The 21,127-nt window shown below is 39.3% G+C and overlaps 1 protein-coding gene across 2 annotated transcripts in view; it reads left to right on the top strand.

Moving 5' to 3' along the window:
• The window catches only part of UBE3D (ubiquitin protein ligase E3D), an 86,965-nt gene extending 68,312 nt beyond the window's left edge, over positions 1-18,653 (top strand). For both annotated transcript variants that reach the window (XM_071741476.1, XM_071741478.1), the window contains one exon: positions 17,033-18,653. In XM_071741476.1, coding sequence (XP_071597577.1) covers positions 17,033-17,053 — 21 coding nt within the window. In that variant the 3' untranslated portion in view covers positions 17,054-18,653. The remainder of the gene's footprint in view (positions 1-17,032) is intronic.
• The last annotated feature ends 2,474 nt before the right edge of the window (positions 18,654-21,127 follow it).

Below are 21,127 nucleotides of genomic sequence, written 5' to 3' on the forward strand. Positions count from 1 at the left end.
AATAGGCAAGTGTAATACACAAAGTGTTTTTCAAATGTGTTCAAGTGAGAGTTCATTCATGCCACCTACTTGCATGTTCATAACCCCCAGATTTTTTCACAGTTCTGGGTTGGGCATATGCTAATGTTTCTACCCACCCTCCCATTTGGGAGCAGCCTTCCCAAATCCCCTTGCCCTTAAAGCACCTAAGTTAATTTCTCTCTCTCTCTCTCTCTCCTCTCTCTCTTTTTTTTTTTTTTTTTTTTTTTTTAAATATTCCCAAGCTAGTTGTTTTACTTCTGCTTTAAGAAATATCAGGGCTTTGTGTCTTTTTGCTGGCCATTAATATTTTTCCTCTGCTGTATCCATTACATTTTTTAAAAAATCAGATTTAAGCTCTTCAGCAGATTTTGTGATTACAGTTACATCAGTCATCTGAAACTGAGGAGGGAAAGAGCTTGTGCAGGTTTTATCCCGGTTGTCTATTTAGCTTGTCTAAAACAGCCTCTCTCCATCTTTTTTCCCTGCCTTTCTCTTCTCTTTCCCCCACCTGCTGGCCCCTGAAAACTGGAAACATGAGAGGCCTTGGCTGATCATCGGATTAAGAGCCAGGAAGTCCTGACTTTTTCCGTGACTCATTGTGTGTGTCCTTGGGCAATCTGTTACTATTATAGACAAAAGCTGTGCATATAATGCTTGCCTGAAAAATTAAAAGCACAGTGCATGATCCAAGGAGATTATTTTCACATTTAAATCGAAGCATGGCAAAAATGAACAGGAAAGAGAGGCTGCAGAAGATGAAGATTGGAGGAGCAGTTTGTTTGTGAGCGTCATGAATTGTATGTGAAGGGAGATGACAATTGTTCACAGTAATTTCTTGGTTGTTGTGGCCTTTGATTCCATCACAGTAGAGGTATATAGTGCAGTAGATGATGGACACACAGCCCTCAGTTTCAGAGCTGTTATATTCTTAATGAAAATGAAGTAGATAAATAAAAAGGATGGAAGAATAGTGCACTGTTGCAGAGATGAACCTGCACTCAACTTCATAAATCCAACCCTCTGAGGGTTTTCCTGAGAGATGGGTTTGGTAGTTTTAAATAAATGTATGAAAATACCTGAGGTTTTTCCATTTGTTTGCTTTTCTTTTTTTAGATTTCACATCTTGAAGGATCTCAGCTCTTCTTCATGGTTTAGAAGAAATAAGAAAGATCTTTGGAGAGAGCAAAGTTCTAGGGTTTCTAGGCAGCATCACTTAGAGGTCAGGGAAAACAAATGGGATCATTTACCTATATTCTCCATGATAAAGCAGACGTAAAAACAACTTCCAAAAGTAACAAAATACGATAAAACAGAGAAAGATGCCTCTTTACTGGTTATGTGACTTCTTTGAACAAAACTGAATGACATGAAAAGCTTTCTGCAGGACAGGCAGCTTTCACAATGTATTACCAGGCTTTTTAATACCTTTTTAATTTAGGTGACATTGTCTATACCTTTAGTTAGACTATTTTAGTGGCCTTTACATTAGCTCCAATTGCTTTGATATCAAGGATAGTAGTTTTATATTTAGCAGCAACCTACTTGATCTGGTTTAAGGTAGACCTCCCATCTCCCCTCACCTCTTGTTCATGCCACTTTCTCTTTGCTCTGCTCTTTCTGGATTACCCAGTGACTGCAGCTCTGCCAACACAGCAGGGGTAGAAGTTTGCAAGACCATTTGCTTTTTGCTTTAACTGCCACCAAAGAAATGCATGCTTTCTGGAGAAATAAATCAGAGAAGGCTACCGGGGTCTTTATATAATCTTTGACATTTCATTTGGTGAGAAAAAAAGGCTGCGGTTGGAATGGGGGGTTTGCTTTTGAATTATCAAATTCCTGTGTATTTTTCTCCCCCTGTTTTTGATAGTGGTGGCTTACTGAGAGGAAGGATATCAGGGTTCTGAGACTCAGAATCTTCTGGTGATCCTGGGGTGTGATGGCAGTCATTGTCTCAGAAGGTCAGTCCTGCCCCTGCAGTGGAGGTTTCTGTCCTGATGACAGAGAGAGAGGGGTTCATCTGACCATTGCTGCTGTGTTCACAGGCTGAGATGGGAACCTGATGAAAGACTCTTTTCCTGAAAGTGTTTAGCTCTGGTTTCTATACTATCTAGTGGTTTTCCTAACTTTTGTGATCAGTTTTTACTCCGTAGACTTGCAGTAATGGGTGTAGTTTGTACCTATTTGCCATGTTCCACATGGAACTCATGTGTTTCATTAAAATTAATCCCCTGCTATTGCAGGTAGCAATATGTAACATTAGTTAGTCAAGCTCTATCTTAAAATTTCTTTGGTTCTTTGTACAACCCTTTGTTTTGGAAGGCCGATTTGTTTTCTTCCAGTGGCTTCAGAAATTATCATTAACTGCTGCATTCATCAGAATTTTCCAGTTCTGTCCTGATAGAGAGTATTTAGAGCTGTGTGATGCCTTTCAGGGGCAGGAATCCATAAGCTATTTATGAGTCCAATTTTGACTCCCGTAAGCATTTCCCCACGTGAATAATCACCTCCCTTGGACAACTGAATTCAATTGAGCTTCTCAGGGCTGTTCAAATGTGTCTGCAGAATCAATGATACAAGGGCAGGATCAGCTTCTGAATAACCAGCTTGTTGATGAGGTCATTAGAATCAAAAGGACATGTGGATTTGTCTCAAGTCAAAATTGTTTTCTTCAGCATTGTTTTCAAAGGCAACCCTCTCTCTTCAGTAATTTTAAAACTTTCCTTACTCTCTTGCTAATTTAATAGACTAATTCTCTCATGGGTGACTACTGACAAGAATTATTTGGGAAGTATGCACCTTACAGGTACCAAAGTCAAAGATGGCTGTATTAAAACCTCTTAAAATGCAAAAGTCATTTAATAGCAGCGTAATAATCATCCAGCATGCAAAAATCACATTACTGCATTCTTCACTCAGTTGTACCACAGAAAAATACTTTTCATAGTGAAAGACATAAGGGCCTTCAGTGTTCTCTAGAAAACCATTTTAGTTTCTTACTGTATTCAGAGTAGGATTGTTACTCTGGAGAGTCAACAGTCCTGGGAGTTAGTTTCCACAATTCCACACACCCATGCTGTACACAGACCATCTTGCCTATATCTCTGTAGTTAAATTTTATTTATTTTGTACAATATGTCCTACTCCTGTAAGAAACTGCTACAGAGTGTGGCATTAAACAACACAGTAATAAACATACCATCTGCAGCACCTTCTCTCCCTTAAACCTTTGCTTTTAAAAATCATTGCTTTATTTACTTTCAATATTGTGTGAATTTAATAGTTCATCTTTATGCAAACAGATTTAACTTTCAGGACTGGGGTTTGAGCACAATATGCTTTCAAAAAAAAAAAAAACCACTTAGAAGCTTTTATCTTCAATTACCTTCTTGCTGAGGGAAACATACTCTGAAAATTATGAATATTAAATTCTTTTATGAAGCTTCAAGGTCATTAACTATTATTTTTACTAAGAAAAAATCTGTTTTCATGAGTTTGAGCCTTGAAACGTATGGTTTCAGCTTTTCTTCTAACTGCAGCTGGCAAAAGAATGTGCTCAGTCCCTAGAAATAAAAATCAGTTTGACCTAGTAATGTCTGTAGGGATCTTAGAGACCAGAAATCCACAATGTAAAAATACCTGATGCAATTTAAAAGCTCAAATCTCACTGACAGTGGCCTTAAACTCCTACATCCTCTTGAAGTTTTGAAAATGTTTTATTACCCAACCAGCATTAAGTGGTGAAACTTGTTTATTGAATGCCTGGGCTTTTAACAGGCATCATGAGACTCTACAAGAACAGAATGACCTGGGACCAAAGGACAGCCCTGCTGAGACTGTCCCCCTGGAAAATGAACAGGAAAAGACATTTTCCTAAATAGTCCTTCGTTGTTATGATTTTGCCTTTTCTTTTGGTTGTCTCTCTATTTCATTGAGAAATAGAGATGACAGATATTGCAGATGACACTAAGCTGGGGGGAAGTGAGGATCAGCTGGAAGGCAGGAGGGCTCTGCAGAGGGACCTGGACAGACTGGAGAGTTGGGCTGATTCCAACGGGATGAGGTTCAACAAGGCCAAGTGCCGGGTCCTGCACTTTGGCCACAACAACCCCATGGGGAGCTCCAGGCTGGGCACAGAGTGGCTGAGAGCAGCCAGACAGAAAGGGACCTGGGAGTCTGGATTGACAGGAAGCTGAACATGAGCCAGCAGTGTGCCCAGGTAACCAAGAAGGCCAATGGCATCCTGGCCTGTATCAGGAACAGCGTGGCCAGCAGGTCCAAGGAAGGGATTCTGCCCCTGTACTCAGCCCTGGTGAGGCCACACCTCGAGTCCTGTGTCCAGTTCTGGGCCCCTCAGTTCAGGAAGGATCTCGAGGTCCTGGAGCAGGTCCAAAGGAGGGCAACCAGGCTGGTGAAGGGACTCGAGCACAGATCCTGTGAGGAGAGGCTGAGGGAGCTGGGGCTGTTCAGCCTGGAGAAGAGGAGGCTCAGGGGAGACCTCATCACTCTCTACAACTCCCTGAAAGGAGGTTGTAGCCAGGGGGGGGTTGGTCTCTTTTCCCAGGCAGCTATTAGCGAGACAAGAGGGCACGGTCTCAAGTTGTGCCAGGGGAGGTTTAGGTTGGACATTAGAAAGAATTTCTTTACTGAGAGGGTGATCAGGCATTGGAATGGGCTGCCCAGGGAAGTGGTGGATTCTCCATCCCTGGAGATATTTAAAAAGAGACTGGATGTGGCACTCAGTGCCATGGTCTGGTAACTGCAGCGGTAGTGGATCAAGGGTTGGACTTGATGATCTCTGAGGTCCCTTCCAACCCAGCCAATTCTATGATTCTATGATTCATAAGATACAAGTGAACGCCAGGATACAAGTGAAGTGAAGTGAATTATTTTTCCTTTCATCATCTAGTTTAGTGCCTTTATTACAGCTGTATCATCTTCCAGACACCTGTTCCCATTTAACTCAGTCCTAATCTCTTGCCAAAAGCTGAGCTTGGGCAGGAATGCAGTAGTCCCAATGAAGTGTTAAAAATAAAATAGTAGTTGATTCTTAAATACCCATTTATATACACAAACAAATTAATCCTCATACCTCATGCAGGGAGGTATTTATTCTCATTACAGTTTTAACTGCCAGGAAGCGAAGAGAAAATTTAAGCAACTAATTTTTCAAGCTTGCTTTTTTCTATAAAGTTTTCAAAACTGAAGACATCTATTCAAACTATCTAGTTTCAAAGTGTTACTTAAAAGTGCCATAGTCTCCTTTAATCTCCTCTACCTCCTTCTTTTTAGTTATGGTAAATTAACTGTTTGGACTATATTAATTGCATGTAAGTGGGAGCATATAACCAAACACAACCCATTAAAATATAGAATTTATTTCTATTATTCTCTGCCGCATCCATTCTGTGTCATACTTGCTCTGCCCTCTCTCCACATCATCTTGCTATTACAAATTGTATTTTTCATTGTGTTACAGGTTTGTTATATTCAGAATTGGTTGTGCCCATGCCTTCCACAGTTGCAACATTACATATGTGACAAGATATCCCTGCAGTTTCAACACGAAATCCCAATGTGCTTGTGTAGCATTTGCTATGTAAGGCTCTTCCAAACAATTCACATCTGTGCACTGTGGTTTTTTGTGGCATTGCTAACTCAGGAAATGAAGATAATAGACCACTTCCTGGCTTTCAGTTTTAGGCAAATTTTGGATATAAATGAAATGCAGTTTGTAGATGAAAGGAAATAAAAATTGGAACTTCTCCTGCCAGATCATCAGCATGTGGAGTATTAACTAGAAGCATTTTACCACAATTAGTTTTTAATCTAACTTTTCTTCACAGTCAGTCTGAAGACAGAGCAGGTGACCTCTGATGCTGCTCTTCAGTTTCTCATGTCAGTTTTACCTATCTCTTAGCTTTTTCTATAGCATCTTGGTGTAAGAGATGAGAGGGTTGTCTTACAAGTGGCCTGAAGCAGACTCTTAACAGGGAGCTAAATTTATACGAAGATTGATTTTCATTAAATTATTAAAATTAAAAAATGCATTGACCTAAAACATTAATATCTGATGGCTCTGATGTCTTGCCAGAGCTGAATTCTGCAGAGAGCTCTATTGATATTATACTGAAAGTTGTCAGGAATGAGGAATGAAGGAAACCCAAATAATTTTCTTAGTTTGTACTTGTATGAGAGTCTTGATAATGTACCATGCCAATTATGTATCTGCTTTATTTAGTGCTAACACTTCGGGTTTCAGTGAAAGACTTCTCTCTCCTCCTTTCTCATTATGTTTCCAGTTCAGTTCCTTGTTCTTTATAGCTTTCCACCATGTTGCTTCTAAAACTGAAATTATCTTAGCCTGCAATTTTTTTTGCCTATTAAGGACAGGGGAGGTGGGGAGAAAAAAGACAAGGAAAAAAAGCAAGAAATAGGCCTCCCCAGACAGACCCTGAAGGAGATGCTGGCTTGAAGATTTTACCTGCTGCTTCAGCTGGGAAACACATAAATATATCTGTAGTAATCTTGCTTTTCTTAAGGAAGCATTGTGAGCAAGACTGCATGGGGACTTTGTCCCCTACTGTAGTATATGAGCCATGGCACAATCTGGAGGTAAATCCTGAGTGAAGGATTTATTGTGTGGGTTTAGGGTAGAAGGGTTGCTTTCTGCGAGGAGGAAAATCTTAGGGATAGTGGTTAAAAACAGAAGAAAGAAGATTTAAGTTAATGTGATGAATAGTTCAGTATTAGGGAATAATAGAGAAAATGTTATTTTATGGGGAAGATACAATTTGAGATGGAAAAATAAGCTGGTAATAGAAGACTATACTAATATTTCTGGCTTGGATGATGCGGCACCTCCCTGTTTTAGAGTTTTCTACAAAAAAAACTTCATGGTTAAAGGCAACAAGAAAAGAAGAAAGAATTTGCAATGTAGATTTGCTAGCTTAGAATCAAGCTGAGCTTGTTACTGTGTAGCACAGACCTAAACCCAGTGCTTCTCTTTCACATTTGTTAGCACTTCCCTCTCTTTAAATCCTAATAGGATTGGAATACAATAACAGGGCATTTTGATGAAATAGGAAGCTTCAGAAATTCTGTTGCAGAGAATACCACCAGAGAGCATCTGAGAGCAACAGCTATGCAAATAACCAGAACACCACACATCTGAATAAGCCAGCATCTCAGCAAAGAATTGTGTGGTGTGTGCTGATAGTTCTCCCATCTCACACCTGACATGCACCATACCTTAGCAGCTTATTTTTGAGAGAGGCTACTTGATGGCACTGTTAAAGAGACATTATGTTGCTGCTTTGTTAGCTCTATTCATTTCCTCTTGAATTTACTTACTTCATGGTCAACAAAATAAATCCATATATCTGTCTGTCTAGACCTTTATATTAAAAGACATCAGACTGTGCACGGTGCCTTGTTCAGGGCTTTTATAATTATTTTCCTTATTGCTTGAACACTGTAACTTGCTGGTTACTACAGCAGAATTAGTGTGTCACTCTTTTTCCTTTCTAGGGAAGATAAAGCAATGCATGGGGATTGTTGCTGGTCAGCTGAGACAGATTCCCATGAGCACAAAGTTATCTAAAGACACAAGAACTGCAGAAACAGAACAGAGCCTGAGACTGACATGACTTTCAGGAAATTAGCCTGAAGCAAACCCTGCTGTGATAGCAGACTCTGTGTGATAAAGTGTGAAACCAGGAGCTGCACTGGAGTGCAGGTCTTTCAAAAGGTTGCAGACACAAACTGCTCTCATTCAGATTTCTGAAATATCTTTTTTCATCTAGTTAAAAGGTTTTTAGTCGTGTCAGATATGCCAGTTTGTTTTGCCAAGGCTTGATTTCTTTGTCTCTAGCTTTAGGATGTAGTTAGTGTCCTGTAAATTAACACAACAACTTGCAGTGCTTTGTTTATTTTAGCTGAATGTGTGTCTCCAAATGCCCATACATATATGTGCTTAAACAAATGTCTTTCCACAGCAGTTTGAAACCTCTTGATGCAGAAAAATACCTGCTGCTTGGTTTGCCTGACTACTGTGAAGTTTGATAGTTTGATCTAGTAATTACTTCGGGAAAAACCAAACATCATCTGGTGTTGACTAAGAAAATCCTAAATACCGTGGGTTTTGTAGACCACTTCACTTTGGATCAGTCATTGCAATGCAACATTAATACTGAGTACCATTCCCCACTGTGGTTTGCATTCCAGAGAAACTGTATTTAAGACTAACAAGGGTAAATAATGATGCTCTTGCTGTGCTTGTCTCAGTTCTTGTGCTACCCATCATTAATGTCTGCAGTGGATGAAAGTAGGATAGGCTAATGAGGAAGGCTTGGGAGAAGACAAAGGCACAACATTTGGGGGATTCTTATATATAAATGAAAAAAAAAAGCATTCCTAAGCTCGCCTGAAAAAAACCCAACCCAAACCAAACCAACAAAAAAAAAAAAAACCATCCCAAAACAAACAAACAAAAAAATCCAAACAACCCACCTGAAAAAATCCTTTTCCTTTTTTCCTTTTTTCACACAAAGAAAATATATAAAAAAAAGCAGCTTGTCTTCATAGATAATAAAAACAGGCAGAGATTTATTTTCTACTGTTTTTGCAGCTGCTTATAGTTTTCCCTCTGAAGCCTGGGCAAGCCTCAGCATGCAACTCTTGTGTTAGCAAGGGGATGGTTTGCAGTGCACGTGCACAGTCTGGGGCTTTGGAGGAATATCTTGCTTTTTCTCATTTATCATTGTCATGTTTCAAATCCAGCTTCATTCTTATAAGAAAATAATACTTTTAGGAGGGATTATTTGAAAGCATACATGCTGATTTATAGATGGGTTTATTTCCTAAATCCTGAAGGTACATTACCAGATTAAGAAATCATATTTAAAAAATTAATCCTTGCTTTAGTTATAATTAATTTACTAGCAATTGAACGAAAGGAATCTAATTCTCTTTCTGCTTGGTTGCTTTGGTTATATTTTGTATCTTCTCCACCTCTGTCAGAAGAATAAAGTGATTTATCAGGGTTACATTCTCCTAATCAGTTTCTCTCTGCAATGAAGACTGGAAAGCCTTTCCCAGCCTTCTCCTAGAAGTGCTGGGGAAATTGGCTATTTAGATGATAGTTCTACTGAAGTAAAGTTATCCTCAGCTTTTGTGTTCCTCTGACTCTGTGGTAGCGTAGCACTGACAAAAATGTTTCTTGTGAGACCTTAGCCCTGCTTGAACCAAATTCTCTTTGAGGTGGAAAATTCCTTGCAGATACATATGCTAAAGAATGACCTGGACCTCTTGAGGAGTGAGGTACATTTTGTCTCTCACAAAATGTCCTCTCATCTACACTCAAATCTGAGCCCTGCAGGGGTTAGTGGGTCAGATTGCAAAGCTGCCATTCCACACACCCTTATTCTTCAGCCCAATTTGCAGGGTTTTAGCTTGTCAGTAGAACAGAGTTCCATAACCTGGGCTTCTGTTTACTTCATTATTGCTGTCACCACATAGTCCTGTGCAGCACACTGCTGCTGTGTTTGGCTGTGAGAGAATTCTGGGTATATTTTAGCTTTTGTATTCATTAGAATTCAAGCTTGATGCTGATAGTCACAAAGGCTTTTATGGTGACCCTGGTTTTTAGCTTCTTATTTGACTAAATCTTTGAAACTCATTCATCTGTAGCTGTTCAGTCAATTTGTAGTATTGTAGTAATGTTTTAGTGACCTTTTCAAGGGACTCACACTCTTCTAGCGACATTTTTGTTTGAAATTGTTTAGTTTCCATAGTAAAGTATTTAAAACTTACCAGGCTAGTGGTGTGAAGTGAATTCCTGTGAGCTCAGGCTGGTGGTTTCTTGGTTTGCTTAGTCCAAAACTAAAAAGAAAGTGTAATTACATAAAACACTTTTTCATGTTCTGATGCATACTCAAAACCAGACTTTTCACTGCATGGTATTTAAGATATGTAGGGAAACATTTTGTGTCAGAGAACCCGAAACAATTATTTTTGACATATTGTGATAAGTGTCTGCCATTGATTTGTTGTGGAGATAACATTAGAGCAGCCAAGTCTACTTACTACTCTGGAATAGTCTTCCAGTGTTGTAACATTCAGCTCTCATCACAGGAGCCTGGAGTGTAGAAAAGAGAGAAATAAACACCAGTGTAACAGAGGGCAGTTCTGCAGCTGGAGTACAGCCAGGGGGTTTGCAGGCAGCCAGGAGACCATCTGAAGTCAAGGAAATCCTACACAGTCAAGCTAGGGACACCCTGGCTCCTCTCATTCTAGGAACCTCTGGCTCCTCTCATTCTTCAAGTAGTGAAAATGCTGCCTACTTGTCCAATTTCCTCTAAAAAAAGACTTTGTCTTTCCAAGGATCAGGCTCAGAGATGCAGTAGCAATGTGCAACAGCTTGGTAGGATTCAGTCTGGAAAAGACAGGTGCTTTTTTATGGGTCTGGGGATTCAGTGGGGGCGAGTGTAAATATAGCAGTTAATGTTCTCTCATGCCTCTGCTCATCTAATGCCATCTGCTTTGTGTCCATTCATTCACATTAGTGCCAAAACATATTTCTGGAGAAGGAGCATCAGTGGACTTGGTCCCTGACTATTAGGTGAGAATGAATCTATAAACTGTGCAGTATGGGTAGGCAGGTGAACTCTTAAGTTTTAATGTGGCTATTTTAAATCAGACATGATCAATAGTTGCTAATACACAGGGGAATGGTCACAGCTGTAATATGTCACCATTTCTGATGGGGGTAGAGGAATAGGAAGAGCACCTTTGCACCTCTGGAAAGGCACTTTTTCTTTGGCTCCTCCATCCATCGTTAGCAGCTGTGGGAACATCAGATTTCTAGCAGAGCTGATCAAAAACCAATTACAGATCTGAGACCTGAACATGGTGCAGATGCTTTGTAATCATCCCCCTCCTTGGTCTGCCTTTATTTTATAGCAGTTTGAAATATATTGGGCAGGATTATGGCCTTTGCTGTGTATTTATGCACATTATCACAGTAGTTGTACCTCTGCATGATGAAATACAAGGGTTTACACTTCAGCTTGGTTGTACTCACGTAAAAGTGTTTATATCACTTCCTCTGATTCTTTTTTCAAGGTAGGGATGTATTCCATGTAGAGGACAGCTTGATTGCACTATAATTACAACCACCCAAGCATTTGTATCAGCAGGCTTAAGCTGTAATACCTAGCACCTAGCACTAGCTATAGCTTCAGTACAAATCTATGACTCAAGTCTCTGGTCTGAGGCTTTGTGTCTGTGTTATCTTCTACATCCAGCTGTACATGTGGAAGGAAACACTATCCTCAGCTTTTCACTCTTGTTTCCACCAGAGCTTAGTCTCCCCTCTGTGATCTGCCAACAGAATTGTTTGTACAAGCCCTCCCTTCCTTGTTTCTAGGAGAAATTTATCTGGTTAATGCAGACCAGAGTTTAGCATACCAGTCTGATTTTACCAGGTGCTAGGGAAAAAAACTTGAAATGACATTTTGTGGGGAAAGAGGAACAGGGATACCTGTTGAGCCTGTGAAGTTAATGTCTTCCACCAGCACAGCTGGATCCAGGAGCAGTGTTCTGCCCACAGCTGCCCGTGACTTTTTGGGAAGGTTATTCTCTTCCTGAGCACATAGATGGCACAGCATTGCTTGATTACCTGTCAGCCTTGAGTGGAAATGAAGCCCACATTTGATGCTGATTGTAGGCTACAGTCTCATTGATGTATAATCAACTTTTCCTCTTCAATCATGCCTGATTTTACACTAGTACATATGCAGGATTATCTGCTTATGTACAGATTTTCTGCCTGCAGTAGTTATGATTTAAGATAGCCCTGTAAGTTGTGCTCTTTTAAAACACAATGCAATGTTATGAAATCTGTGTGGTTGAGTTTAAAAACTGTCTGATGTTCAAAGACAACAGTAAAATGTCTTTTAGGTATTTAAGCTTTAGTTTTGAGCCTGGTGGTGCAGTTTTGCCTTTTCTTGTGCAATGGAAAAGGAAAACCAGAGCATTCATATTTCAGGAAGAGGCCGTAGGTTTAACAAATTCACTTTCTGAAACTGCAACAAATCATATATAACTACATTCAACCCACTCTTTACCTTTATAATTATGTAGGAGTAAACAGAAGAATTCCCTCTCTAATACCGAAAAGCTTTTGGTATATCTTGTACCTACTTTTGTTTAGCTCTTGGGAGAGATGTAGGCATTAGAAATTCTGTTTCCTCAGCTTTGAGAGACATCCACAGAGATCTTTGTTCGTGTTCATTTCACTTGGTCTCCTTTAAAGACAATGCAAACATAAGAACAGTTTAAAAGTTTGTGTTAGAGTTTGTCTTTTGGCATACAGGTTGTTTTCCTGTTTTGCTGAAATAAGGATGGGGCTTCTTTTCTTGTTCTTGCAGCAGATTGAAAGAGCAAACTGCTTTTTTTCTCTGCTTAGCTGAGAAAATAATTTGCTCTTAGAGCTGCATTTCCTCTGTCTTTTGTTGGCTCCGTAAGACAGATCGTACACACTGGATTTGCAGATTGTATTTCCTTAAAATATATTGTTTAGGTGCCTCTAGTGACACTACTGCTTCTTTTACAGCAGTCATTCACTCTGCCCACTCACCCAGTGTTATGGCTTGGGTAGAGGAGATTTCTTTCCAGCAGCTTCTGCCATCTGGAACTGCCTTTTATCTCCCTAGTTCATTAGGTCTCCATAGCTTTAAAAATATTTTCTAAAATTACAACCTTTTTTCTTTCACCTGTGACTCCTCAGTATTTGACTTTGTGACTGGATGCTTAACTCAGTAGGAAATGCCCTTAACACCACTGTTTTCCATAAGATTTTTATTGTATTAAGTCAGGAAAGCACTTTGAGGCACAGCTTGATGAAGCACTCTAGAAAATGAAATGCTGCTAGAAAGTTTCAGAGAATCCTATAACCCCCACAGCTACCTTCTCCCCACTGAGGGAAGGATATTGCCAGTTTTGTGCCTTATAGGAAGAGTTTCCACCAGCACAGCACTGCTGGTTCACTCACCTGAGTGTCTGTAGGTACCAAAGTGTCACAGAGGGACAGAATGGCTGAGGCTGGAGGGCACCTTTGGACACTGCCCCATCCAACCCCACTGCACAAAAAGGTCCAGGCTGAGCCAGGTGCCCTGGGCTGTCTCTAGACACGTTTGGGATATGCAAAAGACAGATGCAGATTGCATCTGCAGCCTGTGTGGGGAGCCTGTTGCAGTGTTCCACCACGTAAGTAACACTTCTCTGTCAGGATGGGGTTTTTTCAGTCCTCAGTACCATTCTAGTGTTGTCTGGACTATGTTTAACAGTTTTACATTTTGAATTTTCTCATTTTCCTGGGAAAGCTGAGAGAGCATAGCTTCTAGCATTGAACATCACTGCCTGGATTTCTTAACTTGCCCTGGCTCCTAATATTTTTAACAAAATTGTTGCTACTTTATGTTTACAGGAGAAGTGATTTTGTGAGATATATATTTTGTATGTCTGTGGTACTCTACTGTTCCCCCTGTATCGATATCTCTTAAAATTCTTGAAAATGTGGAGTTTGTTTTTTCATTATCCAGAGGTCTTAGCAGCCTCTGGCTCTGTGTAAACTGGGGGAGTGCTGAGATGCAGTTGATACTCTGAGAGAATAAAGTTATCAGCTTCAGAAACAATAGAGAGAAAATGAAAAAAACAATGAAACCTGTCATATAAGTAAGGATGCCAGAGTACAAAAATCAGTTCTTAACTATAGGTTAATATTAGCTATCCTGAGTGCTTTAAGAAGTGGGCAATGTGCTGAGACAATAAAAAAATCCTTGAATAGAGAGAACTGACTTTTATTCTGAATTTAGTGATAATCCCTATTTTGCACATCAGATAGCTCTATATTTTTTCTTTCAAACTGCACTAGCAGCATCAAAATACTGGATTTTCAGACTTTGCTGAAAGAGATGCTACTATAACTTGAAGAGACCAGTATTTCTCTATCTTGCCAACAAAATATCCTAATAGATGGAGAAACTGGGGGAGAACCACTTAGTCCTACTTTCCCAACCCATAGTAATCCATTTTTTGTGTAGAACATAGAGTTTACTGCTGTTTAGAGACCCAAGAGCATCAATAGTAACAGTTATGATAAAAATTTACGTTACGTGCTTCATATTGAATTTTGAATAAGGTAGAACTTCATAAGTGGTTTAGTTTCAGTTGGTTTTGTTCTCAAGCATCTTCATGCGTTTTTTAAGCAGCTTTTAATTTTTATGTTTTATCCCTTTTTTTTTTTTATGTCAACTGTTTACCAACTGACGTAATGTGTTCTTTTCATTCACATTTTTAGTAAATATGAACACAGTGATATATTATTCCTTTTGATGCTTTTCACTTTACTGGGCAGTAGGGGAGCCTAGCAGTCTAGGGAAACATTACATTGCAAATAATCCTCTCAAAGGAGTAAAAGAGCATGTTTCATGCATTATAAAATACAGCAAGTAGTCAAATTAAACAAATATATCCACTCTAATGATATCTCAAAACTGCATATCAATGGAGCCTGCAATCTTAGGTAGAAAAATATGCTTAAAATTTTGAATCTTCTGTCTTGAGATGGTTATTGCTTTTCCTGGTTTTTCTTTTGCTTCCTTGCAATGTGAAGAATGCATATTTATGAACTTGTAAAGTCAATGTGAGTTTTGTCTTTGACTTAATTTGTGCCAGGATTTCATCCCTAGCCTGTGTTACTTATAAATCTTCTGCATAGGTAAGATTTTATATTTGCTATTAATTATGCATCTGTCTCTACTAATCTGGATGACTAAATAATGGGAAAGGTGACAAGCATATTGATTTTCCTTTCATTTTATGACTGAGAGGGTGGGAGTCTTTGGTCTAGTGGATAAATTTCCCTACCTGGTGAGTAGTCTTTAGACCCATAGAATCATAGAATGCTTCTGTGTTGAAAGGGACTTTAAAGTTCATGTAGTTCCTCTGCATTCCTTGGTTGAGCTGACAGAAATGTTTTGGATATAGAAATTTACTGCTGGAAAATGCTGATTGGGCTGAATGAAAACACTCAGTGGGAGCATGTCAGGGAGATGAGACTTTCATGGGAAAGCAGAAAGCCTTCCACCCCAGCCAGACAGCTATTTTTTTTGCTAGCTTTTAGCCTACAGATGTTTCTGAATATTTATGTTCCACATGAAAATTCTTGTTTCTGATTTTTAGTTCTAGTTTGGAAGGAGGAAAAAATGATTCAGAAATGTGGAAGCTTTTGGGGATCTCATTTAATCTTTTCTGTACAAACCCTTCTATATAGTAATATTGCAGCTTTCTAATAGGTTACTGCTGCTAGTGTTGGAGTAGCAAGAGATGTTCAGGAAGTGAGATCACTTGATTTTTTTCCATTCTCAACCAAGAATTGCTCTTGTCAAATCCCATTCATGCCTCAGAGTCTTGTTATTTTAGACATGAAAGGTTTTCAGAGAAGCCTCTTAGCAATGGTAAATCTTGCTTGATCTTTTGAACCCTCTATAGTAGACATATAGCTTCCCCTGAAACATCTTGGGACATAGGAGCCAAAATAAATGGGTTTGCTCTGTTTTGCTTTCTGTTCTGAACACTCAGTGATCTTTTTTTGCTTTAATTCAGTTCCTTCTGTTTGATCGTGCTTCATGCATTCTTTAGCCACAGTATTAAGTAGAGTGGTGATCGAGGGTCAGCTCTGAAAATGCAAAGCAGTAATTGGTGATAGTTGGAATCTTCACTTAGGTGACTGTTGAAGGCTCTTGGGGAGAAAATAAAATAAAAAATTAAAGATAAAAAAAGTAAATATCTGTTTCAAACGTTTCTTTCTTGTGTTTTTTTCATGGATTAGGAGAAACAGGTTATATTTTCAGAAGACTCTTCTATATCCTGGTAGTCTTTTTGTTTGTTGTTTGTTTGGGGGATTTTTTTGGTGTGTGTGTCCTTCAGTAGTGGTGTCTGTCACATGTCTTTTTTTCTGTCTTTGTGATCAGCAGAGTCCCCAGTTAATATCTGAGTCAGTCTCCTTGGCAGATGAGAGTCTGGACATGGGGTTGTGTTCACAGTCAGCTAACTTAACTTTTTAAGTTAGTATCCTGCAGGTTCTAAAGAAACTTAAAAAATCCAAAACCATGCAGGGGAAAGTGCTGTATGCATATGACCAAGAACAAATGAGTTGGGACACCAGGAATATTACAGAACTCTTGTATTTGAGAGATCACTTTCCCTCTAAATAGCTGTTAGGCATGACAGTCCACTTAGTTGTCCAAAAAGAAGGACATCATTTACTGTGTTCTGATCCTATACAAGTATTTGTCTTCTGCTGCAGTGTAGGATTTTGGTTCCTGGTCATCTTAAAATGTAAGGCATTTTTTCTTTATGAATTTGGACTTCTAATCAGGACTTTTAATCCTGTCTTTGGAATCAGGATTTCACTTGTAGGGGCTGCATTATTCAAAGTAGTGTTTGAGCAAAATAGGTGATCAATAGAGTTAATCTAAGCTAGTTTCAAAATATCAAATAGCCTTTTAAGTTAGACAAGGTGAACATCTTGTCCTTTGTTATCCTTATGAAAAAAAGGCTTTTGATATGTAGTTCACCAGCAAGTGCAGTGCAGTGCAGTGCTTGAGCAAGAAGAGTTAGCTTGGGAATTTCTAGGAGACATATTAGAATCAGAGAATGGAAAGGGTTGGGAGGGACCTTAATCATCATCTGGTTCCAACCCCCTGCTTGGCAGGGACACCTCCCACTAGATCAGGTTGCTTAATTATTAGGTAGAAAAGTTCAGGTAGAAAAGTGGTGGGAAAATAACACTGCTCTCAAATATAGCCTCTTCCATTGTTAAGAGTTGTTGGGTTTTTTAAGTGAAAAGATTATTGTAATATATAGTCTCAGTGAATGCAATCTAATATCTTTGTTTTACCTGCAGTGTTGAGACTAATCACAGTATTGGTTTTGCTTCCTTTTACAGGTTGCCTTTTTGAAGATGTGAAGTATGGAGATACCTCTGATGAAAAATATTGTCAAATTCATTTTCAGCAGAAATGTACAGATAACTTCCAGCGGTGTGACTTCTAGACAAAAATCCATTGGCAATATGAAACAAGTGTGTTATTCTTCATACTTGGATGTGTTTCAAAACCAAAGACAGAGTTGACTTCATTCAGTACATTCTTAGGTGTTTCTGAGAGTGACTTACCCATCATTCCTATCACATCCAGCTGGGATGACTGGTATGCCAAAAAGAAATTATCTATGTATCTTAGTACTACTTTTATCAGACAGTGTTTGATAGTGACATCTATGCCCTTAGGAATATTCACAGCTGGTAGCAAAGAGAATTGTAAAAATATTTAACATCACAAGTACTAACATGAGTTCTTTAATTTCATTGTTCTGGCAAAGCTAGAGGTCCAACTTTAAAATATGAGATCTGCTTTCTGTCAGACATACATAAATATCAGGTATATTTTTTCCACATTAAATTTTACTTTCCTTCCTGAGAAGGAAGACAGTTTCTGTATTCATACACCTCAGTCTATAATTTTTTAAATCAATAAAGTTTTGAAGTACCGAGGTTTTGCAATTACTTGGAAGAATTATTCCTTCAACTTTAAAAGAGAACATAGGTGTGAAGCCTGGCCTTGCAGAAACTGCTGGAACTGAAAGATACTTGTAGCAAGTCAATATGTTGTGGATGCTCACCTGCTTCCCACAGGATCAGTAACACATTACTAGGGAACACAGAACCTGTTAACATTTTTGGTTTTGGAATGGATTGCTCAATTAGTTGACAGCAATTTTTGCATTCCAGTTCATTTTGCCAGAGGAACAGAGTGGTATAAATGCTAAGGAGTAGAAAAGATGTCTCCTGGCATTTTTGGCCTCAATTCCTGCTCAGTGGGATGGGTTGCTCTTGAGCTAGAAGGAGCTGATCCTTTAGTATCAACCATTTCCCTTGGATCCCTCATCCCTCCAAATCTTATTCCATATCTGCCTAACATATCAGCAGTTTTCCTTAAACTACTGCTCTAGGCAAATCAAAGTTAGGTACTAGAATGATTCATCTGACCTAGTGTGACAATTCTTGTGTTTTGAAATTGTGTACAAAAAGGTATCCAAACAGGTGAAAAGAGAAGAGAGCCTGTTCGGGGAAGATGGCTTTTTCAAAGTCCATCTTTAAAATCTTAAAATAAAATAAGATCCTGCCTTGATGGAAAACAGCTGTACTGTGGGAGATGGATTCTGGAGGGAATAGTCTTGTAAGAGTTCTTTGAATATTCCTGACATTCAAGGAAAGTTATCGTGAGCCCATTACTCATTTAATTAGGAAATAATGTAGGAAGTGACCCTAAAAATTGCTAGATACATTCTCTGAGTTTTACACATCCACAGACAAGTAGCTGAGGCCTCCCAGCACCCAGTTTGGATATTTTCTGATTTTTCCATTATTATTTTAGTTTTTAGTATTCAAGGAAGAACAAAAATATTCTGAGTTTTGTATTCAGGGACTAAAGTATTTAGCTCTGAGATGTTTTGTTTATGCACCCATGTTTAGTCATTTTATGAATAAAATACATTTTCTAAATCAGTTTATTGTTTGTTCTGCTTAATTTCTGTGACAGTTTCAGCTTCCCAGAATGTAACTGAGCAATTTGCAGAATGAAGACATTTGTATCACACAGGAACTGACTCCAATTTTAAAATCTTTTTCAGCCTATTTGAATGACCTCTGTCACAATTTTACATGGACACAGCAATCTTAGGTCAGAGAATATTTATTATTTTGAGGTTCAATCACTGTCATTTCCTGCCTCATTTGGTACTGTGGCCACAAACAGTTAATCTGCCTCTAGTAAAATACTGTGATTCCAGAATTATGAGCACAGACATTTCCCGGGAGCATTTTTTGGGGGGGGAAAAAAACCTTCCAGAGTTGAAGCATAAATCAGCCTCATCCTGTCCTATCAGCCACCTGTAGGACCTGATGGCTCCAGTCATGGTCATGCTTATACTGTGTCAGTGCTGCAGCTGGCTCAGGAAGCAAATCCTGAGAGAGCACTAAGCCCCCTCTGTACACTTAAAAGATTAAGCTTTTTAGGAGCTTGCCCTCTGCCTACATATGCTCAAAGCTTTCCTGTGTTTTATACCCTCAACATTTGTGTCCTGAGTCTGGCTGAGGTGATGTTAACATTCTTTCTAGCAGCCTGTGTGGTGCTGGGGTTTGGATTTGTGGCTCTGGCTGTGCTGGTAGCAAGCCAATGTTTTGACTGATTCTGCACTTTGCCTGTGCAGCATCAAGGTCTCCTCTTTTACTTCTCACTCTGCTCCCCCTTCCCCACTGAATAGGCTGAGGGGGGGCAAGAGCTTAGGAGGGGGGACACAGCAGAGACAGCTGCCCTGACTTGGCCAAAGGGATATTCTGTACCATACAGCATCATGTGCAGCAGTAAATCCTGGGTGTAGAGGAAGAAGGGGGGAGAGGGGTCTCTTCCAAGGTGGTCTCAGAGAATAGCCAGGCATTGGTCTGCTTGTGGGAGGTGATTTTTTGCCTTTCCATCACTTGGTTAGGGTTTGTTTGGTTTTTTTCCTCTCTCATTCAGTTATTAAACTGTTTATATCAACCCATAGGTTTTCTTGCTTTTGCTCTTCCTGTTCTCTGCCCCATTGTGCTGGTGGAGGAATGGAAGGGAGGAGGAGAGTGAGTAAGGAGCTGGATGGGTGCTTAGCTACTGGCCAGGGTTGACTCACCAAAAGTGTAAAAAGAAGCTGTGAAGTGCCCAAAAGAACAGGAACAAACCTTTCTGTTCAGGTTGCCCTCCAACTCGGAGACATTTTCCTTCCCCAGGCTCTCAATGGCCACAGTTGCATCTCTGCATCTATATAGGGGCAGTTTGACACACTTACCTGAGGCCTCCATGAACATTTAATCACTGACATTTTCTGGAGAACTTTAGACCACATATGATAATATATAAATGCATGGGACTGGTTTCCATTCGAAACAGATTTCTTTGGCCATGTTGAGAAAAAAGGTTTTGATAGTTTTCCAGGTAGGAAGCAATATATTATTCAGAACTCCTGTTTCTAATGACAATTTTATTGGCTTCTTTTTTCCATATTTTTCCTTATGTGATCTTTCCTACTGAGCCAGTACTAGATTTGTGGTATGACAGATTCATTTTACACTTTCATGCATTTGAACTGCTATATAAAAGATAAAGTTGGCCATTTTTTCCAGAATTGTCTTAGCAGTGGACTCTGGGCACTTATAAACAATGAACTTGGGCTCTTTCCCTGCTCTTGCCTCTAAATTTCTCTCTGCTGAATAGTGTGATTCTGTTTGCTTGTTGACATCACTGTTTTGGAAAGTTGTGTAAATACAAAGTACAATCATTGCTGTGTTATTTTCTTAGCATCCAGAGTTAGTGGTAGTCTAAATACCATGTTTGGAGATATCCAGAACGTGAAGCTTGTTTAGTTTTGAAGTGTGCAGACATTATCTCCCTGCAGATGGAAAAGTGTGCACCAAGATAGAAGTTGGCTGAGAAGCTGCACTCTTAGAAAATTTTGGTCCAACTTACTGCTTCCCCCGTTTCCCTGGCATGTTGTTTCTGTTACACTCTGCATTTTTCGCAGCAGAAAGTGTCTTAATTTTTGCTTTCTGTCGTGCCAAGCACGTTGCTGGTCTTAAAGCAATAATAATAAATCAGCAATGATGTTAAGAAGTCCCCAACTCACATTAAAGGAGATAGATGTGCAACCTTTTGTAATGTGCAGTTTCCAAATACTGTGCAGCAACAAGAAGATATTAAAAATGTCAGCTTTAATTCTAATATGCTATAAAGCTGTAAAGATGGTTATTGGTGTGGTGCACAAACCGTGGCTATCTGTCAGACCAGTTCTGTCCTCTCCATTAGCAGTAACAGACAGCAATATTCTTGCTGTCATTAATGGGTCACAGGGTGATTATATTGGGGTAGTGCTTGCTACTTCTTTTCAACAAGTTTGACCATTTAACCAGGATAGTTAAATTCACATAGAAATTGAGTTCCAGTGGGGTTAT

The sequence above is a fragment of the Heliangelus exortis genome, chromosome 3 (genome assembly GCF_036169615.1).
Source record: "Heliangelus exortis chromosome 3, bHelExo1.hap1, whole genome shotgun sequence".
Lineage (NCBI taxonomy): Eukaryota > Metazoa > Chordata > Aves > Apodiformes > Trochilidae > Heliangelus > Heliangelus exortis.